Here is a 26,828-nt window from a genome sequence, read left to right on the forward strand (position 1 = left end):
CTGCGCATGCAGGAAACACCAGGAAAATGGCCATCGCACCATTTTCCCAGTGGTTTCTGCAATGCTGCTGACGTGGGACTCCGGAGGTTAAGTATTGAGAAAAATGGATACAGGTTGTGCAGTGTGGGCCCCGAGGGCCCGTGTGCACCACACACATTGCACCCATTATATATACGCCAGTGCATTCGGGTTGTTATCACGGAGACATGGATTAGTGGAGGTTTAAGAGAAGAGAGGACCCATGCGCAGACTCTGTGCCCCCTCATCTATGGCAGACCAGTAGACTCTGGCTTTGTGCCAGATCCTATGTTCCTTACACAGGTCTCTGGAAACATGGTACCCATGTTATGTTCCCGGAGACTTCTCTACTGCGCAGGTGCAGATCTGCAGGAAAATGGGTAACAAGCTATTTTCCCAGTGATTTCTGTCTGCAGTGTTGGCAGAAGTGGGACTCCAGAGAGCTAAGCAAAATTATATGGGTGCAGGGTGAGTGGTGTGGGCTTGCAGTCACTGCACACCCTGCGCCAATTATAGATACACCAGTGACTTGGACGTAGTGATGTCACCTGATGAGAAACAGAGGATAGGATTGCTTTCAGAGTATGGCAGAAGCCAGATCTCTTACGGAGATGGAGCTGCATTTGACTACAGGCTTGTTACATAATGCTGTGATGTGCAGATGTATGGGAGGGGATGAAACCAAAATGACACTCACGAACTATGACACTACACTGCAAGGCGGCATTTCTATATGTACTCAGAAATCCCCCCCCCCTCCACCCCACACCTGCATGCTCCATTGCATTGAAAGCATAACTATGCATGTTTTGCTTTTCATTATGCTGACATTTGAAATTTTGGGGTAAAAACCACAGAGAATCAGCAGCTTGCAAAATCCACTGCATAGTACATCTAACTCATAGAGGTCAGAGGACATACAGTAGGCTTGCACTGCCTGATAAGGCTTATGGAAGCATGCAGACTGCAATCACAGTGGCTATAGTAACAAAGGGGCGGTTCGCTCAGCACACATCTCCCTCCACATCTCCCCATCTGTACAGCCCTTTAACCTTTCTAGGATGTTCGGGTCTTTTTTGACCCATATAAAATTACACCTTAGGTGTATGCTCCATTGCAACACCCTAGGAAGGTTAAGGGGGGTACACACGGAGACATCTGCTTAAAATCGAAGCAATCTGACTAGATTCCTTAGATTTTAAGCATGGATCTCTCTGTGTGTATGCCCCACAGCGATATCGTCGCTATTGCCGGTGCTAGATTGGCCATCCAGGCAAAATCTAGCACATTGCTCATTTCACCCGCTGTGTGAAGTGAGCGGCCCCCCACCCCCCGGCTCAGCACACATCACGCTGTGCTGAGCAGGGGGAGAGATGTGTGCTGACCGGTCTGTGATAGATTGCTCAGCACACATCTCTCCCTGTGTGTACTGCCCATTAGGGGTATGATCACTAAATGGCAGCTTTTCAAAGCCACCAATTGTCAACAGTTTTAATTGTAGAATTTATAACAGCAAATCTATGAAGTACAAAAGCTCCTGGTTTTGCGTTACATAGTATTTTTTTTATTTTTTGAGGGAAGTAGCCATATTGTGGACAGTCACTTTGTAGGCAGTGGATGTGCCTAATGGAGAGTGCCAACGGCATAATACTAATAGTTGTAATGTTACTTAAAGAATTTTTATTGTGCCGGTACTATAACTTTAAACATGATGCTTTACGTGACTGTTGACTAAAGGGATGTTTCCCCCATTTCAAATTTTGCGATCATAACTGCCAACTTTGAAAAGCTGCTGTTTAATAAATACTCCACCTAACCTCTATCACATGAGGCTGAGCATCGAGTTTCAGAGAAATGAGTGCTGAGCCTTGGTAGGTGAAGATCAACAGGTTCCTCTGATCCCCGCTGCTCAGCCTTACGTGATTGGTCTCTAGAGGAACAGGAAGAACCACCCTTACCGCTCTTACAACATGAACTATGCTACAACTGGCACTCTGGCAAAGCTAAACCTATTTTCCGTAGGGCCAGGGCCGGCCCTAACCAATTAGGTGCTATGAGCAAGATTTTGGCTGCTGCTACCTAGCAGATAATCCCTTGTTGTGCGCAGCTGGACTTGGGGGCTGCAGTGTAGCCTGCTGGAGACGGAGCTGTGAGGTGTTACTCACAAGCTCCACAAAGGCCCATGGGAGGAGCTTCTGCGGCTGGGCATGTGCAGCAGCCCTCCCACAGCCATTTTATTTGTAGTCCAAATTGTGCACATGCGCAGAAGCTGATTCGGACTGCTGCTCTGATTGCAGTAACAGCCTCTGTCCCTTTGCATCAATTTCCGCTGGCAGTGCCAGATTAAGGTCAACATGGGCCTGGAGCTGAAATTTATCAGTAAACTACCTCCCCACACTACATCACTACACTACCTTCCCACAGCACATCTCCGCACTATGGGACACATTTATCAACGATACATAACCAATTTAGCACTCGCTAAAGGGGTTATGTCCTACTTTCAGGATTCATCAAACCGCAGTAAACAAAGTTTACCTCTGTTTGACCTGTAATTTGCTCACCATCTTGTGGCGTGGTGCCCAATGCCAGCAATGAGGACCCAGCACTGCCTTTCCAGCTAATTGTTGGGACCCCGCCAGGTGAAACTGTTATGCACATGCGCAGACTAGACGTTGCGCATGACACAGAAGACTAGACTACTGTAATCTCCTCCTAACTGGCCTCGCTGACAATTACCTCCGTCCACTCCAATCTATCCTCAGTGCTGCTGCACGGCTCATCTTCCTCACCAAATGCACTACGTCCACCTCCCTTCTCCTATAAGCCCTTCACTGGCTTCCCTTCCCTTTCAGAATCCAATTCAAACTTCTCACTCTCACTTACAAAGCCCTCACCCACTCCTCTCCTATTTACATCTCTGACCTTATCTCCCTTTACTCTCCCACCCGTCCTCTTCACTCTGCTAATGCACGCTGACTCTCCTGTCTTCTGATTACTACCACCCACTCCTATCTCCAAGATTTTTCACGTGCTGCTCCCTTTCTCTGGAATTCTTTGCCTCTCCCCCTCAGACTCACCACCTCTCTGCAAAACTTCAAATGGGCTCTTAAGACCCATTTCTTTACCAAACCCAGCCAAATCTCATCCTAACCCTCTGTTCCACGCTCTCTATGTACCCCATCTGTGTCACCCCTGTCTGTCTACCCCTTCCCTTAGAATGTAAGCTCTCACGAGTAGGGCCCTCTTCCCTCATGTGCTTATCCTTTTCTTACTTTAATAATCCTCAACTGCCCAAATCCCACAGTTTTTCGGCCACCTTGGAATTTATCTCTATTTCTCGTTTACTGGTGTAGTTATGCTTCGTTACCCTCTACTTATCCTATATTGTCTTCAACTGTAAGTCACTGTTTTCCTGTTTTGATTATGTGCATATGTACTCTGTAATTGGGCGCTGTGGAACCCTTGTGGTGCCATATAAATAAAGGATGATAGTAATAATAATAATAATAATAAAGATGCATGCCGCTGACGGGGTGACATTGCTGGACTTCTGCGGAAAGGTAAGTAAAGCTGAATACCAGCTGCATATCCTATATCACTGCATTGACTCCCCAACTACCTCCCCACACTACATCTACCAACGCATCATTATGCTACCTACCAACACTACACCTCCACATTATATCACTGAACTACCTCCCCATACTACATCCCCTCACTATATATCTCCCCAAACTACATCACTATGCTACCTACCAACACTGTATTCCTGCACTGAACCACCCTCCCATACTACATTACTACGCTATCTCCCAATACTACCACCTGAACTATATCACTGCACTACACCCCCACACTACATCACTATGCTGCCTCATGTCAAAGTCAGAAAAATATCTCTATGCACACTACCATATTTGCACCTCACACAGGTCCGTGCTGCGCATGCGTACGCTCTCCCGTACGTGCGCATACTCACAGTCGCGGGCACCCGCAGGCGCACGGTATGCGTATTTACGGTAGAGTTTATGTGATCGTAGCGTGCGACTCAATCGTTACATATTTTCACTATATAATGTATTTTGTAGATCATGGTCCCTTTGATAGATTCTGAAAGTTTGGTTAATATAGAATGTTCATGAACAGAGAAATCCCTCTTTGTTTGATACGAAGGGACAGACAGGAGTAATACAGTGGTGTTTAGTACCCATCGGAAGAGTATTTAATTAGCAATATTCCGGTGTTGGTTTGGAGCGGATTAATCGCTCGTGCGAATAGTTATGGACATAAGAAGTTTATGAACATTTACTGTATTTGCACTTACTTATCCATGCGGCGGGAAACCCAGTTTCCCTCCCACCTGAGCTGTTGGAAATAGTCACGGCCCACCTGTATGAATCAACCTATGACCTTTTGTTATAATGCGAGGAGGAATTCCTGTGTCCAATGAACAATGAGATTGTAGGGACCATTGAATTGTATTGTGTGTGGGGCATAAATAGACAAGCCGATCACATTCAGCTCTCACTCTTCAACGGTTATCATTGCTGAAAATCGGGAGCTGGATGTCCAGAGGCGCATGCGATCGTTTCCCCTTGTGCGTAAGTGTTTCTCCGCAACCATATTGATCTTCTTGTTATTGTGGGCCAATTTCTCTCTCTCTCTCTCTCTTCTCCTCTTTCTCTCTTATTTTCCCTTAAAACGTAATTGTATTGTAGTGTATTTCCTGTGTAGTTATCTGGTTAGGTAGTCTATGTTATATTGTAGTGTATGACTTGTATTGTGTTAATTCTTTTGCAAGTATATCATTCATAATATATATATTAGGCGTTGGACCCTAAGCACGGTATCTGTGTATTTCTTATAGTGCTAAGTATTCTCAGAGCGTCGGTAACGCTCAAACAGCTTTTAAGTTAATAAGGTTACACTAGGTTGCATCTACACCCTATTTCTACACAAAAGGTTTTACAGCATATTATACTGTTTATGGTTTAGATTTAAAGGTTTAACATTGTGAGCGTCAGCGCCGCTGGTGATCTCCTCGTGGTCCCGAGCGTCCGCTACGCTATAGCGAATCATTACGTTAGTCGGCAGCCAATAACGTGCCTGCCTGTGATCTCTTGGCCGTGAGCGAACGTGACGCTTGAGCGTCTCGACTACGGCTAAGCGATTGTTACGCAACGTGCGTACCCTTACGGTACTTCATACGTAGATAGCGTACAGTGTTCTTAGACCTCATAAAGGGTATTATATACGATAAATATCTAGCTTTATCACTCACCATCACTGTGGATGGACTGAGTCCTTCAACCCTATGAGCTGTGAGGCAAACAAGCTTCCTAAGATAACATGGCACAGGGCGGAGGAGGATGGGTACTAGAACCATTTACTTTTAAAATGGATCTGTCACTCCAGTGTCACAAAAGGCAAATAAAAGTAAACACTCAGGTCCAAGATGCTGTAGAACAACAAGTCCCAGGGTGACCTGCCAGTTATTTAACATTCTGAGTACGTCTGCACTAGTCCACAGCAGTCAGTTGCAGGAAAAAAAACTACACAGTGGCAACACCAAACAGTGTGTGCAATGCACACTAAAGCATAATATAAATGATCCAATCTGGTTCCAGGGGATGCGTGGAGAGTGAGCACTATCAGATCTGGCCCTAGGCATAGGCAGTATTGGCAAATGCCAAGGGGCATCAAAGCTCTACTGTGTCGACTCCAGATTTCATAAGTCCCGGCTGACAGTGACTTTCCTCCGATGGGATGTACAGGCTTTCCGGCACTGCTGCACCGTTGGATATATTATAGGGCAGGCAGCCAAGCAGCTGTAGCAGAAAGTCTGTACAGCTCAGAGGTGATCATACAGCTCCTGCAGCATCCATCAGTGTGACGCTGGCATGACCTAAGGTCAAGTCAGCGTCATTCACAACAGAAAGTGTGCCGTGAGGAGAGAAGCATAGGGTAGACAGCAAAGGTAAGTAAATTAGAAAAGCTGGTTAAAAAGATAGGTTAGGGCAGAGGTTCCCAAACTGTGTGCCGTGGCTCCCTGGGGACACTTGCAGGGGTGCCCTGGGTTGGTGGTCCAGGACCAATTCAAATTATTCATGGTCAATATAATAGGCAAAACCAGTGCTGGTGGCTGCCAGTCATAAAATATGTGGCCAAACAGAAGCGAATCTTGTCCCTCACCACACAACTGACCCTAAGGATGACATATAAATGCAATCTACTTAATGTAATATTTCTTTCTAAATTTCTCAATAAGAAATTTTTGGCCTAGGGGTGCCGTGAAAAAAAAATCTGATATTCTAGGGCGCCATGATTCAAAAAAAGTTTGGAATCCACTGGGTTAGGGATTAAATGGCTGGAGATAAACAAGGGGCAGAGATGTCATTGCAGGAGACACACAAGGGGGAGGTTTGATTTTAGGAGATACACAAGGGGGGAGAGATTTCATGGCTGGATACACACAAGGGGGAGAGATTTGATGGCTGGAGAAACTGGCACCCTCTGTCTTCCCAGTCACCCTCTGTTACAAGGCCACACACCCTTCTCACACCTTTAGGCCCCTGAGATGTGACACTGTGAAATGGGAAATCGGAGAGGAAGGGTCATTGGTAAATTTCAGTCATGGACACTGCAGCTTCTGCAACCATCTATATGTAACCAACTGAAGCAATACTGAAACTTTAAAGATATGAATGTATTGGGGGTATACCGCACTGGAAAATGGTAAAGTATTTAGTAGATATTGTTGAAACCAAAATATTTAATACAACGAGAAAATCTAAGTTTTCTAATGTTATCTTGAGTTTGGTGGTGCACCCTGAGTCAGTGGTAAGACATGCAACAAAAGGGAGAGAAGAAGACTCTTTTGTGGGTGCACTCTTTATATGTTTCGAAGTCTCAAAAGAAACAAAAAATTGTAAATAAATTTTAAATATAACTTTTATTAACAACAATTGATAAAATAGTAGAGTTTACTGTCAAAAATTGAAGGTGGGGGTAGGGGGAAGGGTAGGGGGGGGTTTTTGGAAAACAGGGGAACACAGAACGAATTTAATTACAGTGTAAATACTGAATATTGTTCTGAAATGCCTGGGTGCGATAATAACAGCTGGAGGCCCTGAAAGATGAGGCGTTTTTATTCTCTCGTGAGTGATGGTGAGAAGACAGATGGGATGGGTAAAGATGGAATGAGCAAGATGAATCTGCTGTCAGTGTTAGACGCTGAGCAAAACCGTCCAGGAATTTCTACTAAACTGAGTATTCCTCGAGAGTCTCCCACTCGAGTACTGACCCAGCCCTACACTGCTTAGCTTCCAAGATCGGAAGGATTCGGGCGTTACCAGTGTGGTATGATAGTAGAAGAAATATTTGATATCGAGGGCTCGAGAATCACTGATGAGAGTTCACGAAAATGGAGAAATATAGAAAGGAAAGAGAGTGGGTAGAAGAGGAAAATAGGGGATCTGCTGCCACCGTTAGACCGGGATAATTACCCCTGAATCAGTGGTGAGAGTCCTGAAGATAGTAAAGTGAGGAAAAGGAGAAAAGAAACGATGCTGATATGTAAAAATTTGAGAATGGTTGATAGTCAATAGGCTGCTTGATTGCAGGATGCTGATAGTACCGATAATAGGGGTACTTGGTGTGATAAAGAGCAATTTGTACACAATTAGCAGACAATTAAATTAATTAGAACCATGCATCACCATCAATTTGATGCTATTAAATTATTGCACATTGTACCAAAGTGGTATCAGGTAGAAAGAAAAGGAAAAAATGAATAACAGTTAATTATTTATGTTCCGCTGTATACAGAGCTGCAGAAATACTATATAATATGATTGCAGGATGCTGATAGTACTTATGATAAAGGTACTCGGTGTGATAGGGAGCAATTTGTACACAATTAGCAGACAATTAAGTTGATTGGAACCATGCATCACCATCAATTTGATGCTATCAGATTGTTACACATTGTACCAAAATGGTATCAGGTGGAAAGAGAAGGAGATAATGATCAACAGTTAATTATTTACGTTCCGCTGTATACAGAGCTGCAGAAATACTATATAATATCAAGATACGCAGTATAGAGGATGATGATAGGTTGCTCAGCCGAAGGATTATGTCAATTTAATGACTAAACATGAAGATTTAACAGTATCCTATAAGGTATTATGCCGCTAAGTGCCGACTGCCTGTAAAGCGGGTACTTACAAAAAACAGCTTTAATGAATGCTATTATAAAATATGCATCAGAAGATGAATACCAATAAATATGCAAAAAATGCTGCGATTGAGCAGATATTACCCGGAATTGTAGGGGGCGATCGGTCACTAATATGGGCAGAATGCTGTATGAGTACGGAATGTCCGTGTCAAAGTCCAGGCATGTTGAAGATGCAGGATACACTGGTTCTCAGGGGCTGAGCAGTTCGTTATGGCCACTCCGCCGATCAATGTACCTGATGTATTGTGGAGACGTGGTCAGGTTAGCTGAGGAGAGGAGAGACGCAATGTTCATGGTCCCATCGCGGCAGTGTATGGCGGCGGCGGGTTGATGCAGCGGCTGCTGGAGAAAGAGCGGCTCGTGGTTCAGGCTGTCCGAAATCGGCTGTCACACCCAGGCAGTGGGGATATGGAACGGAAAACTAGTTTCACCCGTTCACCGGGCTTGATCACTTCCTGTTCCCGGAGGGGATAGTGCGGGCTTTATCTTGCAAGGGAGCTGGTCACTGTCCAATCAAAAGGGAGGCGTGTCCTGTGTTTGTAAATTGCTGCACAGGTGGAACGGCTGTTCTGTTTTGTATTGGTTCCCTGTTAAGCTTGCAATTAGTGGCCCATTGCACAAAAGGAAAAAACAGAGAATATGTATGAGAAATATGCACGGTAATTGGGTGTAAAATGAACATCTTATTTATTATATAAATGGACATATTAAAAAAATGAAATAGAGAAAATAGAAAAAAAAAAAAAAAAAAAAAGAGATAAAAAATGAAAAATACAAGCTTTCATAAATTGTTCAGAATTTTATGATAAGAATGAATTGAATTTACAATAAATATAAAATATAAATAAGAAATGATAGTTGCATGAAAAATAGGTTTGGACAGCATATCTTGTCTTGAGTTATAATATAACGTTGGAAACATTGCAGGAGGATGTTCATAAATTATTAAGTATATTAGTATTGTATTGGGGTTAATGAATTTATAATAAATATGTAATATAAATAAGAAATGATAATTGCATGAAAAATAGGTTTGGACAGCATATCTTGTCTTGAGTTATAACGTTGGAAACAATGCAGGAGGATATTCATAAATTATTAAGTAAATTAGTATTGTATTGGGATTAATGGTGCAAGTGACGTGAATGGAGGTGGTGGGAATGATTGTGAAAAAGGATGATGTGGAATGGGATGGGGGGTGAGGTGGAAAGGGATAAGGGAGATAGAGAGGGGGGGGGGGAAAGGAGGGGGAAAGGGACGGTGGGGGGGGGGAGGGGGGGTGTGGATTTTGGTTTATGGTGTGGTGGGAATGTGTGTATGGTGTCACCGGTGATGATCCTGTGTGGGCGAAAATTATTGTGATATGGTGTGGTGAGATGGGGAAGGGGTGTGGGGACAAATGTATGGGATGGGAGTGGGTTAGCACTGGGAGTGCTGTGTGGAAACGTGTTAATTGGTTGTGATAAATGTCAGAATTTGCTAGGTCTCTGTTGTGGGTCGGATGTGAGGTGCATGTGAATGAACTACGGATGTGGGAAGTGAAGGGGTGGTGCTGAGTGTGTGGTGGAGGTGGGCGTGAAAGTGCTAATGAGAGAAGGGTGAGTGTGATGTGTATGAAATAAATAGGGGTGTACTGGGTGTGGGTGTACTGAGGGGTGTAAGGGAAGGAATAAATTAGATGCTATATATAAAGTTGGTTACAGAAATGCACTGTAATTGATGTATTCATTCAAACCCAATGGTTTGAGACAACCTAACCTGAAGGTCCATTCACTTTCCTTCTTAATAAGTTCTTTGCTTAAGTCACCACCGCGTACGCCTAGATGGACCCTATCTAGGCCAAAGGCGCGCATCTCACATGGTGAGTCATGATGTGCAGCATGGTAGTGTCTGGCTACTGATGTTAGTTTTTTGCCTTTCTGAAGATCTGACGATGAGTTGCGAATGGAACCCATATGTTCCAAAATCCTAGTTTTGAATTTTCTAGTCGTCATGCCTACATATCGTTGATTGCAAGGACAGGTTAGACAATAGACTACTCCTTGTGTGTCACAATTGAAGAAGTGTTGTATGGAAATATCCTTGCCATGTCTGTCCTTGACACAGTCAGTTATCTGTATCTGTGGGCAGGCCTTACATTGCCCACATGGAAAGGATCCCTTAGGGAGTTTGGATTTGGTCATTTCACGTGAGAAATGGCTCTGAACCAGCGTATCTTTAATGTTCTTGGATCTCCTCCAACTGATTTGTAAAGTGGGATCCAATAAAGGTGATAACTCTGGATCCAGATGTAGGACAGGTAAGTGTTTCTGAATGGCCTTTTTTAGTAGACGCCATTCGGGACAGAAGGTCCCTACAAATCGAATCTTGGTATCAGCCTTTTGTTCTTGGGGTTTTTCCTGAAAGATCAGGGATTCCCTGTTGGTTTTTGAGATAGATTGTTGAGCTTTCTTCAGAGAGCGTTTACTGTATCCCCGAGCTTCTAATCTGGTAATGAGTTCTCTGCTTTTCTGTTTGAACACCTTCTCCTCTGTGCAGTTACGTCTAAGACGAAGGAATTCCCCTTTTGGGATGTTTTCAATAGTAGGTGGGAAATGTGAGCTTGTTTGGTGCAATATACTGTTTGTGGCTGTATCCTTGCGGAAGAGTTCTGTAGCCAAGGTCCCACTTGTTGTCTTGTAGATATTCAAGTCCAAAAATGATATCTTGTCTCTGCTGATTGAGTGAGTGAGAAAAATGTTCAAATCGTTTGCATTGAGGATATTAATGAAGTCCAACAGGAGTTTCTCATCTCCTTCCCAGATCACAAAAATATCATCAATATATCTCAGCCAACTGATGATATGTTTTGTATAGATATGATTATCATCGTTGAAGACTATTGTTTGTTCCCACCAGCCGAGGAACAGGTTGGCGTATGTGGGTGCACAAGCTGCACCCATTGCTGTTCCCCGGATTTGCTGAAAAAATTGGTCACCGAAGGTGAAATAATTTTTATTGAGAACAAAACTCAACATTTCACATAGGAAATCATGAAATAGATTTTTTTCTTCCATATCCAGGAAGAATTTGGTGGCTTGTACTCCTTGTGAGTGTGAAATACTGCTATACAGAGCTTCCACATCTAAGGTGACTAGAATATAGTTCTCATCTAGACATATGTCATGTATTTTCCTTAGGAGATCAGAAGTGTCCTTGAGGTAGGAGGGTAATGTCATGACATGGTCTCTGAGATGTAAATCCAGAAATTTGCTTGGGGTTTCTAAGAGTCCCCCATTCCCTGACACTATGGGCCTCCCAGGTGGTTTGTTGATATTCTTATGTATTTTTGGTAATAAGTAAAAGGTAGGTACCCTGGGATTCGAGACCTCGAGGTATTTAGCCTCTTGTTGTGTGATAGCTCCAGTGGCAAGTGCCTCTGTAATCATGTGCATATATTGTTTGTGAAATTTTGCTGTGGGATTAAGTGGTAATCTGATATAACAGGATGTATCCAACAGTTGTCTCCGTGCTTCCTCCTCATACATTTTGATGGGCCATATAACGATATTACCACCCTTATCCGAGGGTTTGATAACGGTGTCAGTCCATGTTTTGATCTCTTTAAGAGCTTGTCTCTCTCTGTATTTGAGATTTTTAGTGAGACATCTTTTGCGGGAGTTGGTCTGGATATCGTCAAATTCTTTGGATACTAGATCCAAAAAGACCCTGATTTCTGGGCTGTTGGTGTCAGGAGGAAAAAAAATGGACTTCAATTTGCATGTAGGTCTTGTTTTTCGTGAGGCAGAGATGTCCGAGGCTGATTCCATATGCAGCTCCTCCAGTATTTGGATAGCTGTATAATCTTCTTCGGTCAGTGGTGTGATTGATACACTAGGATCCTCTAAAGGTCCTGAATGGCTGGATGGTGAAGTCATAATGCTTGAATCAACAGAGGATTTGGCAAAAAAATTTTTTAATAATAATTTGCGACCGAAGAGTCTGAGATCCTTCTCCCACAGAAACCTATCAAAGGGTGATGTGGGTGAAAAAGATAGACCCTTGCTAAGAACCTCTAATTGATCTTCCGTAATGGTTTTAGTACTGAGGTTAATGATTTGCAATTTGTCGGTAATTGTCACTTCCTGGTTGTCCGTACCGGATAGTGAGATGTTCTTGGGGTGGTCCAATCTCGCTTGTTTCTGTCTGTGTTTCGCCCCCCCCCCTTCTTGTCGGCCTTGAGGCTTGCTTCTGCCTCTGGTATGTTGGCCTCTCCCTAAAAAAGGATCCTCACTTTTGTTATATCTGTGGGTGAGGGTGCTTCCTTCGGGATGTTCCGTGGAGGAGTCTTCACTGTATGATGATTCCAATTCCGAAGAGCTCGGATCTTCTCTAGGTGGTCCTCCTCTAGGACGTGGAATGGGAGAGTGCCAACGAAAGATTTTTCCTAGGGAGAAGTCGTTTTTGTCTCGTAGGAATTTGGTGCGTTTTCTTTCTATAATGTTGGTTTCATATGTATCCAGATCTTTCTTGTATTTTTCAAATGTGTTTTGGAAAGATAGGTCTTTCTCCCAGGTTTCTAAGTTTTGACCCAATTCTTCGATACTTTTTTCTACTTGATCTAATATCAGATTGTCATGTTTGATCAGGATTAAAATTAGTTCATTGGAACATTTTAATAAGCTGTTTTCCCATTCAGTTTTAAGGTTGTCCGTGGCCAAAGGGAAGGAGGGGAAGATACGTGGTCGTAGGCCTCTGGGTGATAATTTATTTTTGTGGTAGTTTTCTAATGTAGTGATATCCCAGGTGAGCCTAATCCTTTTTTGAAGGTTTTTCTGTAATTTAGATAAATCAGATTTCCAGTCTTTGGGAGTGCTGGGATTGTGGAAGGTATCCGAAAAAATATCTCCAAATTCCTCTATGTTTCTACGTTTGGATGTTAGTTCAGTTTTTAATGAAAATGCTGTCATTGCCTTGAATATAACAATATACAGGGGGGGGGGGGGGAAAGGAAAAAGGAAAGGGAATATTGTTGTAACAGAAGCGACTACTATACAGAAGGAAAGAAATCCTGTAACAAAGTATATAAATCCGTGCAAGGTATGGAAAACTGAGTCTTAACTCAGTGTACTGAATACATGAATGTATTGGGGGTATACCGCACTGGAAAATGGTAAAGTATTTAGTAGATATTGTTGAAACCAAAATATTTAATACAACGAGAAAATCTAAGTTTTCTAATGTTATCTTGAGTTTGGTGGTGCACCCTGAGTCAGTGGTAAGACATGCAACAAAAGGGAGAGAAGAAGACTCTTTTGTGGGTGCACTCTTTATATGTTTCGAAGTCTCAAAAGAAACAAAAAATTGTAAATAAATTTTAAATATAACTTTTATTAACAACAATTGATAAAATAGTAGAGTTTACTGTCAAAAATTGAAGGTGGGGGTAGGGGGAAGGGTAGGGGGGGGGTTTTGGAAAAGAGGGGAACACAGAACGAATTTAATTACAGTGTAAATACTGAATATTGTTCTGAAATGCCTGGGTGCGATAATAACAGCTGGAGGCCCTGAAAGATGAGGCGTTTTTATTCTCTCGTGAGTGATGGTGAGAAGACAGATGGGATGGGTAAAGATGGAATGAGCAAGATGAATCTGCTGTCAGTGTTAGACGCTGAGCAAAACCGTCCAGGAATTTCTACTAAACTGAGTATTCCTCGAGAGTCTCCCACTCGAGTACTGACCCAGCCCTACACTGCTTAGCTTCCAAGATCGGAAGGATTCGGGCGTTACCAGTGTGGTATGATAGTAGAAGAAATATTTGATATCGAGGGCTCGAGAATCACTGATGAGAGTTCACGAAAATGGAGAAATATAGAAAGGAAAGAGAGTGGGTAGAAGAGGAAAATAGGGGATCTGCTGCCACCGTTAGACCGGGATAATTACCCCTGAATCAGTGGTGAGAGTCCTGAAGATAGTAAAGTGAGGAAAAGGAGAAAAGAAACGATGCTGATATGTAAAAATTTGAGAATGGTTGATAGTCAATAGGCTGCTTGATTGCAGGATGCTGATAGTACCGATAATAGGGGTACTTGGTGTGATAAAGAGCAATTTGTACACAATTAGCAGACAATTAAATTAATTAGAACCATGCATCACCATCAATTTGATGCTATTAAATTATTGCACATTGTACCAAAGTGGTATCAGGTAGAAAGAAAAGGAAAAAATGAATAACAATAGGCTGCTTGATTGCAGGATGCTGATAGTACCGATAATAGGGGTACTTGGTGTGATAAAGAGCAATTTGTACACAATTAGCAGACAATTAAATTAATTAGAACCATGCATCACCATCAATTTGATGCTATTAAATTATTGCACATTGTACCAAAGTGGTATCAGGTAGAAAGAAAAGGAAAAAATGAATAACAGTTAATTATTTATGTTCCGCTGTATACAGAGCTGCAGAAATACTATATAATATGATTGCAGGATGCTGATAGTACTTATGATAAAGGTACTCGGTGTGATAGGGAGCAATTTGTACACAATTAGCAGACAATTAAGTTGATTGGAACCATGCATCACCATCAATTTGATGCTATCAGATTGTTACACATTGTACCAAAATGGTATCAGGTGGAAAGAGAAGGAGATAATGATCAACAGTTAATTATTTACGTTCCGCTGTATACAGAGCTGCAGAAATACTATATAATATCAAGATACGCAGTATAGAGGATGATGATAGGTTGCTCAGCCGAAGGATTATGTCAATTTAATGACTAAACATGAAGATTTAACAGTATCCTATAAGGTATTATGCCGCTAAGTGCCAACTGCCTGTAAAGCGGGTACTTACAAAAAACAGCTTTAATGAATGCTATTATAAAATATGCATCAGAAGATGAATACCAATAAATATGCAAAAAATGCTGCGATTGAGCAGATATTACCCGGAATTGTAGGGGGCGATCGGTCACTAATATGGGCAGAATGCTGTATGAGTACGGAATGTCCGTGTCAAAGTCCAGGCATGTTGAAGATGCAGGATACACTGGTTCTCAGGGGCTGAGCAGTTCGTTATGGCCACTCCGCCGATCAATGTACCTGATGTATTGTGGAGACGTGGTCAGGTTAGCTGAGGAGAGGAGAGACGCAATGTTCATGGTCCCATCGCGGCAGTGTATGGCGGCGGCGGGTTGATGCAGCGGCTGCTGGAGAAAGAGCGGCTCGTGGTTCAGGCTGTCCGAAATCGGCTGTCACACCCAGGCAGTGGGGATATGGAACGGAAAACTAGTTTCACCCGTTCACCGGGCTTGATCACTTCCTGTTCCCGGAGGGGATAGTGCGGGCTTTATCTTGCAAGGGAGCTGGTCACTGTCCAATCAAAAGGGAGGCGTGTCCTGTGTTTGTAAATTGCTGCACAGGTGGAACGGCTGTTCTGTTTTGTATTGGTTCCCTGTTAAGCTTGCAATTAGTGGCCCATTGCACAAAAGGAAAAAACAGAGAATATGTATGAGAAATATGCACGGTAATTGGGTGTAAAATGAACATCTTATTTATTATATAAATGGACATATTAAAAAAATGAAATAGAGAAAATAGAAAAAAAAAAAAAAAAAAAAAAAAAAGAGATAAAAAATGAAAAATACAAGCTTTCATAAATTGTTCAGAATTTTATGATAAGAATGAATTGAATTTACAATAAATATAAATAAGAAATGATAGTTGCATGAAAAATAGGTTTGGACAGCATATCTTGTCTTGAGTTATAATATAACGTTGGAAACATTGCAGGAGGATGTTCATAAATTATTAAGTATATTAGTATTGTATTGGGGTTAATGAATTTATAATAAATATGTAATATAAATAAGAAATGATAATTGCATGAAAAATAGGTTTGGACAGCATATCTTGTCTTGAGTTATAACGTTGGAAACAATGCAGGAGGATATTCATAAATTATTAAGTAAATTAGTATTGTATTGGGATTAATGGTGCAAGTGACGTGAATGGAGGTGGTGGGAATGATTGCGAAAAAGGATGATGTGGAATGGGATGGGGGGTGAGGTGGAAAGGGATAAGGGAGATAGAGAGGGGGGGGGGGAAAGGAGGGGGAAAGGGACGGTGGGGGGGGGGAGGGGGGGGGGATTTTGGTTTATGGTGTGGTGGGAATGTGTGTATGGTGTCACCGGTGATGATCCTGTGTGGGCGAAAATTATTGTGATATGGTGTGGTGAGATGGGGAAGGGGTGTGGGGACAAATGTATGGGATGGGAGTGGGTTAGCACTGGGAGTGCTGTGTGGAAACGTGTTAATTGGTTGTGATAAATGTCAGAATTTGCTAGGTCTCTGTTGTGGGTCGGATGTGAGGTGCATGTGAATGAACTACGGATGTGGGAAGTGAAGGGGTGGTGCTGAGTGTGTGGTGGAGGTGGGCGTGAAAGTGCTAATGAGAGAAGGGTGAGTGTGATGTGTATGAAATAAATAGGGGTGTACTGGGTGTGGGTGTACTGAGGGGTGTAAGGGAAGGAATAAATTAGATGCTATATATAAAGTTGGTTACAGAAATGCACTGTAATTGATGTATTCATTCAAACCCAATGGTTTGAGACAACCTAACCTGAAGGTCCATTCACTTTCCTTCTTAATAAGTTCTTTGCTTAAGTCACCACCGCGTACGCCTAGATGGACCCTATCTAGGCCAAAGGCGCGCATCTCACATGGTGAGTCATGATGTGCAGCATGGTAGTGTCTGGCTACTGATGTTAGTTTTTTGCCTTTCTGAAGATCTGACGATGAGTTGCGAATGGAACCCATATGTTCCAAAATCCTAGTTTTGAATTTTCTAGTCGTCATGCCTACATATCGTTGATTGCAAGGACAGGTTAGACAATAGACTACTCCTTGTGTGTCACAATTGAAGAAGTGTTGTATGGAAATATCCTTGCCATGTCTGTCCTTGACACAGTCAGTTATCTGTATCTGTGGGCAGGCCTTACATTGCCCACATGGAAAGGATCCCTTAGGGAGTTTGGATTTGGTCATTTCACGTGAGAAATGGCTCTGAACCAGCGTATCTTTAATGTTCTTGGATCTCCTCCAACTGATTTGTAAAGTGGGATCCAATAAAGGTGATAACTCTGGATCCAGATGTAGGACAGGTAAGTGTTTCTGAATGGCCTTTTTTAGTAGACGCCATTCGGGACAGAAGGTCCCTACAAATCGAATCTTGGTATCAGCCTTTTGTTCTTGGGGTTTTTCCTGAAAGATCAGGGATTCCCTGTTGGTTTTTGAGATAGATTGTTGAGCTTTCTTCAGAGAGCGTTTACTGTATCCCCGAGCTTCTAATCTGGTAATGAGTTCTCTGCTTTTCTGTTTGAACACCTTCTCCTCTGTGCAGTTACGTCTAAGACGAAGGAATTCCCCTTTTGGGATGTTTTCAATAGTAGGTGGGAAATGTGAGCTTGTTTGGTGCAATATACTGTTTGTGGCTGTATCCTTGCGGAAGAGTTCTGTAGCCAAGGTCCCACTTGTTGTCTTGTAGATATTCAAGTCCAAAAATGATATCTTGTCTCTGCTGATTGAGTGAGTGAGAAAAATGTTCAAATCGTTTGCATTGAGGATATTAATGAAGTCCAACAGGAGTTTCTCATCTCCTTCCCAGATCACAAAAATATCATCAATATATCTCAGCCAATTGATGATATGTTTTGTATAGATATGATTATCATCGTTGAAGACTATTGTTTGTTCCCACCAGCCGAGGAACAGGTTGGCGTATGTGGGTGCACAAGCTGCACCCATTGCTGTTCCCCGGATTTGCTGAAAAAATTGGTCACCGAAGGTGAAATAATTTTTATTGAGAACAAAACTCAACATTTCACATAGGAAATCATGAAATAGATTTTTTTTCTTCCATATCCAGGAAGAATTTGGTGGCTTGTACTCCTTGTGAGTGTGAAATACTGCTATACAGAGCTTCCACATCTAAGGTGACTAGAATATAGTTCTCATCTAGACATATGTCATGTATTTTCCTTAGGAGATCAGAAGTGTCCTTGAGGTAGGAGGGTAATGTCATGACATGGTCTCTGAGATGTAAATCCAGAAATTTGCTTGGGGTTTCTAAGAGTCCCCCATTCCCTGACACTATGGGCCTCCCAGGTGGTTTGTTGATATTCTTATGTATTTTTGGTAATAAGTAAAAGGTAGGTACCCTGGGATTCGAGACCTCGAGGTATTTAGCCTCTTGTTGTGTGATAGCTCCAGTGGCAAGTGCCTCTGTAATCATGTGCATATATTGTTTGTGAAATTTTGTTGTGGGATTAAGTGGTAATCTGATATAACAGGATGTATCCAACAGTTGTCTCCGTGCTTCCTCCTCATACATTTTGATGGGCCATATAACGATATTACCACCCTTATCCGAGGGTTTGATAACGGTGTCAGTCCATGTTTTGATCTCTTTAAGAGCTTGTCTCTCTCTGTATTTGAGATTTTTAGTGAGACATCTTTTGCGGGAGTTGGTCTGGATATCGTCAAATTCTTTGGAGACTAGATCCAAAAAGACCCTGATTTCTGGGCTGTTGGTGTCAGGAGGGAAAAAAATGGACTTCAATTTGCATGTAGGTCTTGTTTTTCGTGAGGCAGAGATGTCCGAGGCTGATTCCATATGCAGCTCCTCCAGTATTTGGATAGCTGTATAATCTTCTTCGGTCAGTGGTGTGATTGATACACTAGGATCCTCTAATGGTCCTGAATGGCTGGATGGTGAAGTCATAATGCTTGAATCAACAGAGGATTTGGCAAAAAAATTTTTTAATAATAATTTGCGACCGAAGAGTCTGAGATCCTTCTCCCACAGAAACCTATCAAAGGGTGATGTGGGTGAAAAAGATAGACCCTTGCTAAGAACCTCTAATTGATCTTCCGTAATGGTTTTAGTACTGAGGTTAATGATTTGCAATTTGTCGGTAATTGTCACTTCCTGGTTGTCCGTACCGGATAGTGAGATGTTCTTGGGGTGGTCCAATCTCGCTTGTTTCTGTCTGTGTTTCGTCCCCCCCCTTCTTGTCGGCCTTGAGGCTTGCTTCTGCCTCTGGTATGTTGGCCTCTCCCTAAAAAAGGATCCTCACTTTTGTTATATCTGTGGGTGAGGGTGCTTCCTTCGGGATGTTCCGTGGAGGAGTCTTCACTGTATGATGATTCCAATTCCGAAGAGCTCGGATCTTCTCTAGGTGGTCCTCCTCTAGGACGTGGAATGGGAGAGTGCCAACGAAAGATTTTTCCTAGGGAGAAGTCGTTTTTGTCTCGTAGGAATTTGGTGCGTTTTCTTTCTATAATGTTGGTTTCATATGTATCCAGATCTTTCTTGTATTTTTCAAATGTGTTTTGGAAAGATAGGTCTTTCTCCCAGGTTTCTAAGTTTTGACCCAATTCTTCGATACTTTTTTCTACTTGATCTAATATCAGATTGTCATGTTTGATCAGGATTAAAATTAGTTCATTGGAACATTTTAATAAGCTGTTTTCCCATTCAGTTTTAAGGTTGTCCGTGGCCAAAGGGAAGGAGGGGAAGATACGTGGTCGTAGGCCTCTGGGTGATAATTTATTTTTGTGGTAGTTTTCTAATGTAGTGATATCCCAGGTGAGCCTAATCCTTTTTTGAAGGTTTTTCTGTAATTTAGATAAATCAGATTTCCAGTCTTTGGGAGTGCTGGGATTGTGGAAGGTATCCGAAAAAATATCTCCAAATTCCTCTATGTTTCTACGTTTGGATGTTAGTTCAGTTTTTAATGAAAATGCTGTCATTGCCTTGAATATAACAATATACAGGGGGGGGGGGGGAAGGAAAAAGGAAAGGGAATATTGTTGTAACAGAAGCGACTACTATACAGAAGGAAAGAAATCCTGTAACAAAGTATATAAATCCGTGCAAGGTATGGAAAACTGAGTCTTAACTCAGTGTACTGAATACATGAATGTATTGGGGGTATACCGCACTGGAAAATGGTAAAGTATTTAGTAGATATTGTTGAAACCAAAATATTTAATACAACGAGAAAATATAAGTTTTCTAATGTTATCTTGAGTTTGGTGGTGCACCCTGAGTCAGTGGTAAGACATGCAACAAAAGGGAGAGAAGAAGACTCTTTTGTGGGTGCACTCTTTATATGTTTCGAAGTCTCAAAAGAAACAAAAAATTGTAAATAAATTTTAAATATAACTTTTATTAACAACAATTGATAAAATAGTAGAGTTTACTGTCAAAAATTGAAGGTGGGGGTAGGGGGAAGGGTAGGGGGGGGGTTTGGAAAAGAGGGGAACACAGAACGAATTTAATTACAGTGTAAATACTGAATATTGTTCTGAAATGCCTGGGTGCGATAATAACAGCTGGAGGCCCTGAAAGATGAGGCGTTTTTATTCTCTCGTGAGTGATGGTGAGAAGACAGATGGGATGGGTAAAGATGGAATGAGCAAGATGAATCTGCTGTCAGTGTTAGACGCTGAGCAAAACCGTCCAGGAATTTCTACTAAACTGAGTATTCCTCGAGAGTCTCCCACTCGAGTACTGACCCAGCCCTACACTGCTTAGCTTCCAAGATCGGAAGGATTCGGGCGTTACCAGTGTGGTATGATAGTAGAAGAAATATTTGATATCGAGGGCTCGAGAATCACTGATGAGAGTTCACGAAAATGGAGAAATATAGAAAGGAAAGAGAGTGGGTAGAAGAGGAAAATAGGGGATCTGCTGCCACCGTTAGACCGGGATAATTACCCCTGAATCAGTGGTGAGAGTCCTGAAGATAGTAAAGTGAGGAAAAGGAGAAAAGAAACGATGCTGATATGTAAAAATTTGAGAATGGTTGATAGTCAATAGGCTGCTATTATGCTGTTATTATCGCACCCAGGCATTTCAGAACAATATTCAGTATTTACACTGTAATTAAATTCGTTCTGTGTTCCCCTCTTTTCCAAACCCCCCCCCCCTACCCTTCCCCCTACCCCCACCTTCAATTTTTGACAGTAAACTCTACTATTTTATCAATTGTTGTTAATAAAAGTTATATTTAAAATTTATTTACAACTTTAAAGATATGTCCCCTTCTTTAAATTTTGACCATCTGCCCTATACAGCATTGCTTATTATACGCATTAAGGAATACTCTAACATGCTTTTATATAGAATTATATTAAATTGAAGATAAGTATTTAAAACAATATTAAGAAAAAATATAACCAAATTCAGCAAACGTCATTAAACAGGGAGTGACATAGTACATGCACCTGTTCAGCAGCAGCATCTCCTGAAAATATTTTTAAGTATTTACAACTATGTATGACTAATGGCTATTCTGAAGAACAGTATAAACAGTGTTATACTGTCTAGTTACTTCCATAACTGCTGATAGCCATTTCCTACAGTCATTGTGGATATAAACATTAGACTGCAAATCTCTACTTTAATTCCTGCAGTGTGACTCTACTCACTGTACTATTTCCAGAGCTCAGCTGATCGGCCACATCAATACAGCACAGAAAACTAGCACAACCACCATGTAGACAATTCATAGACTGTTGTATTTCTGCGTGCTGCACTGATCATCAAGGACGTGCAGGAGCTGTGAATGGGCTACATTCTCTCACTTTTTGTTGTTATAGGGCACAGATTATTTTTTTACTTTATTTAAAGACTTAGGTGTATACTTACTAAAATATATTTGCAGGAAATCCCCCCAAAACAGACATTTTCACAGTATAACTGCAAAACTTAAGTATCACGATTCCAGTGACCTATCAGCAGCCAGGGTGCCCTATAGAAGTCCCCCCCTGGCCACTACTTATTGCCAGTACAACATGTAACCTGCTTGCTTGTTCCAGTCTGCAGTTTCCAGAGTTTAGATCCACAGTTCAGTATGCTTTATTGGCTGCTGTGATTTTCTAACCACTAACCATTATTGCCGAGTACTATCTCCAGAGTCTTGTGTGGGATCCAGCATTAAGAGTTTTCCAATGTATAAACCAAAGATGTCAGCTGACAAGTCAGTCCAGTTGCCTCCCAGTCCACCTGCACCCCCCCCCCCCCCCCCCCCGCAATATTACATTTTCCAGCAACAGTAGCTGTTTTTTTTGTTCCAAAGTTGCACCTTACTGAAAGGCGTTCGATATGCATACCGATGCCAGGATCCCATCTGCCAGAATGCCGACAGGTGGGCGAGTGCAACTAACCCACTTGCTGGTTCGGTGGCTCGCCACAGGTTCTATTCCCACTCCATGGGTGTCTTGGACACCCAGGAGTGGGAATAGCCCACGGCCCCGTAGGCATTCTGGTGGTCAGGATCCCGGCTTCTGTATGCTGACCGCCGGGATCCCGTCAGATGGTCTCGGAACTACATCCTGATGAAAGTTTGCTCTTACACATAATTTAATTTATCCTTTCTCCATTTTGTGCCATGTGAATGGAGGCTAGGCAGATGCTCACATAGAAAAAAAATCTGCACTTTGCCATATTGGAACATAATACATTTGCTCTTTGATCTCCAGTGCAGTGCATAACACAGTCTCACTGAAGTGGATAGCAGGAATAGTAGAGAATGTTCTATTTTTCATTGTTCCTACATGGTAATCTCCTAAAATGAAAATCGATGAGGGATGGATTAAAAAGACTTCCAGATACAAAGGTTTTAGCACAAAGTAATCTGAACAAAAGAGACTTGAATATATCTAAATTTCGTTTATATTCAGAACTTGAGCATTTCATTAAAAAAACACAAAAAAAAAACACAGAAATCAGAACAAAGATCTTTGGTGACTACAATTTCCCAGCAATGCTTCATTGAAGTGAATAAACTCATTGCACAGCGTTGCAAATACAAAAGCGGACGATGATAATAAAATGTTTCCCTGCTGATCACACTTTGCATGTTGGAGCATATTAAACAAATTGCACAGAATTTGTGGTACAGTAAGTCAATTGAATTGCTCCAAGATCAACGACCGACACAGAAAACAAAACAACTGTTCACAATGATGAAAACGATTTTTCTTTTTCACTTCCGTCCTATTTTTTTTAGGTCGACAGAACGGGATTTCTTCTTTTTGTTTGCAATGGCCTCAAGGTTTTTGAAAGTTGGCCAAATAGTGGATGGGAACTGGCTTTCACGATTATCATTCATGGCGTTCAGCACAGAGCTGTCATTTGGTTGGATACTTGGAACATCAGAGTCTTTTTTCCATTTTTGATCTAAATCTTCAAAGTCCCACTGAAAGTAGATACATTTAAGAGACACCGTTAAAGTAGAATAACAGCCACAGCATAATGCAGTATTATTACATGAATAGTGTGCCTACTTGTGATATTTTATACACATTCTGGACTAAGCCTTTTATACTCTTTAGGCAAAATCAAACTGCAGCCATCATTTCAAACGCATGTAAAAAAACCCAACATAAATAGTCCTGCAAATGTAGATAACAATGCACAAAATAATGGAGTTCTACAGGACAAAACAGCCATGAGAACTGTGCACCTTCTATAAGTAACATAGCAAATGTCTGTAGTGACCACCACCAAGGTTTATTTTAAAAAGGTATGCAATAATGTTAAAAAATCACATTATGAAAAAGAAGCTTAAAGGTTCAAAACAATAAATAAGTAGAAAACACATGCATACAATTGTGCATTTGTCATTGAGCTTCACTTTGAATATCTGCCTGAACACATATTGAATATGAATTCATATTAAAATTGTGACAGCCAAAACTTTTTTAGGGGAATGTGGATTATTATCCCTGCTTTTTGTTTTTATCACATATAAAAAACAACAACAAAAAAAAACACGTGTTTTGCAGGTTAATAAATAATCACACAAAAAGCATAAAGTCCAAACAAATTGTTAAATATTGATTTTATTTAAAGAAGGGATTTTGATGACTGATTATTTTCTAAAAATATAATATTTATTTTATACAACATGTATATACTGCCCACTTCCTCCAACTGGTATTAATATTATTATTTTAACCACTTAACTGACAATTTTTCCCTTCAAAACTGTTAATAACATAAATTTATTTTATTTAATAAAGTTTCAAAAGTAATTTTTTAAATATTTAAACATAATATTATGCACATCTGCAGAATGGATCTTCTCATCAAAAACGGGGGGACGGAGCAGTCGCATGAGATCTGACCATCCCAGTTAAGTGGTTTTTAAAGGATAAAGGAATAACAGATAACAACTAGACGACCTACACAGAGGTACATGGTAGAATTCTGATAAATTGGAAATCTTAGAAACAGTATATTTATATAGAGATATAGAAGAGGAGATTCCATAAAGAATATCGACTAAATGCTGGGGGGAAATGAAAATGAGAGGTCCATGGCTCCCAGATTTTGGGAAAGCTTTTATAGAAGAATCCTTGAGAATGCTAGTTACATATTCCAGTCCCACTGCCCCACCACTTTGATCACTGTTGCTCTGTTCTGCAGCAGCAATACAAAAGCAGGGAAGTGAGCCAGGGTTGCCCAGCTGCTCAGGGAGCACTGGGAATGCCTCCAAAATCATAAAACAGGGTTGTGCCATGAGGCCACGCCCCTCCCAGTTGAGCTCACACCTCCTTTTCGGGACACGTGCATTGTGTCCCAGGTTGAGAATGCAGAAGTTGGGACATTTTAGCTATAATCTCCCCTATAGGCCCTCATTCCGAGTTGTTCGCTCGTTATTTTTCATCGCATCGCAGCGATTTTCCGCAAACTGCGCATGCGCAATGTTCGCACTGCGGCTGCGCCAAGTTGATTTGCTATGAAGTTTGGTATTTTACTCACGGCATTACAAGGTTTTTTCTTCGTTCTGCTGATCGTTGTGTGATTGACAGGAAGTGGGTGTTTCTGGGCGGAAACTGGCCGTTTTATGGGAGTGTGTGAAAAAATACTGCCGTTTCTGGGAAAAACGCGGGAGTGGCTGGAGAAACGGGGGAGTGTCTGGGCGAACGCTGGGTGTGTTTGTGACGTCAAACCAGGAACTTAAATGACTGAACTGATCACACTGGAAGAGCAAATCTCGAGCTACTCAAACTGCAAAGTAAAATCATTTCGCAATATTGCGAATACATCGTTCGCAATTCAGCTAAGCTAAGATTCACTCCCAGTAGGCGGCGGCTTAGCGTGTGCATTGCTGCGAAAAGCAGCTAGCGAGCAAACAACTCGGAATGAGGGCCATAGTTGGAATCTCCGTTTTTTTTTCCAGGCTGCTGATATTTGACACGTGGCTTCTAGGCCCAGATATCGAAACAATTCATGTTGATGACTGGAGACGTCAGGGACAAACAATGGTAAAAATAGGATTTTGATTACCTACCGGTAAATCCTTTTCTCGTAGTCCATAGAGGATTATGGGGTCCATATTAGTACCATGGGGTATAGATGGGTCCACCAGGAGCCACTGGCACTTTAAGAGTTTAACAGTGTGTGCTGGCTCCTTCCTCTATGCCTCTCCTACCAGACAGTCTAGAAACTGTGCCCGAGGAGACAACATACTTTGAGAGAAGAAAATACACAGATAGTGGCGAGAGTCATACCAGCTCACACAACAAGGCAAATCCGGCCAACATGCTGGAAAACTTAGCAACAGCTGAAACAGTACTAAAACAGTAAAGAACGCAAAACTTATGTAGGAATCAGGCAGTACTGAACCAAACCACCACTGCAGGATAAAGAAGCGCTGGGCGGCCACCCAGCATCCTCTACGGACTACGAGAAAAGGATTTACCGGTAGGTAATTAAAATCCTATTTCCTCTTACGTCCTAGAGGATGCTGGGGTCCATATTAGTACCATGGGGATGTACCAAAGCTCCCAGAACGGGAGAGAGAGCACGCATGCTCCTGATAGAACTGCTTGACCAAACTTGAGGTCATCAGAGGCCAAAGTATCGAACTTGTAAAACTTAGCAAACGTTTTCGATCCAGACCAAGTAGCTGCTCGGCAAAGCTGTACAGCCGAGACAACCCGGGCAACCGCCCAGGAAGAACCCACCTTACGAGTACAGTGGGCCTTAACAGATTTTGGACACTGCAATCCTGCCGTAGAATATGCATGCTGGATGGTGAACCTGAGGACAAACAGAGAGTCAGATTTTCTGACGTGCCATCCTCTTCACATAAACCTTCAAAGCCCTCACAACATCCAAGGCCTTTGAAGCAGTTGAGGAGTCAGTAGCCACTGGCACCACAATAGGATGGTTGATATGAAAAGCCGACACAACCTTAGGAAGGAACTGTTGACAAGTCATGAGTTCTGCCCTATCTTCATGGAAGACCAGATAGGGACTTTTACAGGACAACGCTCCCAATTCCGTCAAACGTCGAGCCGATGCCAAGGCCAACAAAGTTACCGCCTTCCACGTGAGAAACTTGATTTCAGCCTCCTGGAGAGGCTCAAAACAATCCGATTGCAGGAAATGTAACACCACATCAAGATCCCAGGGTGCCGTTGGCGCCACAAAGGGAGGCTGGATGTGCAGAACCCCTTACAAAAAGGTCTGAATCTCAGGGAGGACAGCCAATTGTTT

At 41.9% G+C, this 26,828-nt stretch overlaps 1 protein-coding gene and 3 pseudogenes across 1 annotated transcript in view; all 4 read right to left on the reverse strand.

Annotated features, from left to right (window-relative positions):
* Nucleotides 1–7,275: 7,275 nt before the first annotated feature.
* LOC134912285 (5S ribosomal RNA) lies at nucleotides 7,276–7,394 on the reverse strand (annotated as a pseudogene).
* A 6,540-nt stretch (nucleotides 7,395–13,934) lies between these two features.
* On the reverse strand, nucleotides 13,935–14,053 carry LOC134912286 (5S ribosomal RNA; annotated as a pseudogene).
* A 6,728-nt stretch (nucleotides 14,054–20,781) lies between these two features.
* On the reverse strand, nucleotides 20,782–20,900 carry LOC134912287 (5S ribosomal RNA; annotated as a pseudogene).
* Nucleotides 20,901–22,973: 2,073 nt separating this feature from the next.
* Nucleotides 22,974–26,828, reverse strand: part of TMEM44 (transmembrane protein 44) — a 171,731-nt gene continuing 167,876 nt past the window's right edge. Inside the window, exon 10 of the mRNA XM_063916426.1 lies at nucleotides 22,974–23,517. Coding sequence (XP_063772496.1) covers nucleotides 23,305–23,517 — 213 coding nt within the window. The 3' untranslated portion in view covers nucleotides 22,974–23,304. The remainder of the gene's footprint in view (nucleotides 23,518–26,828) is intronic.

This window comes from Pseudophryne corroboree, chromosome 4, assembly GCF_028390025.1.
Source record: "Pseudophryne corroboree isolate aPseCor3 chromosome 4, aPseCor3.hap2, whole genome shotgun sequence".
In the NCBI taxonomy this organism is placed as follows: domain Eukaryota; kingdom Metazoa; phylum Chordata; class Amphibia; order Anura; family Myobatrachidae; genus Pseudophryne; species Pseudophryne corroboree.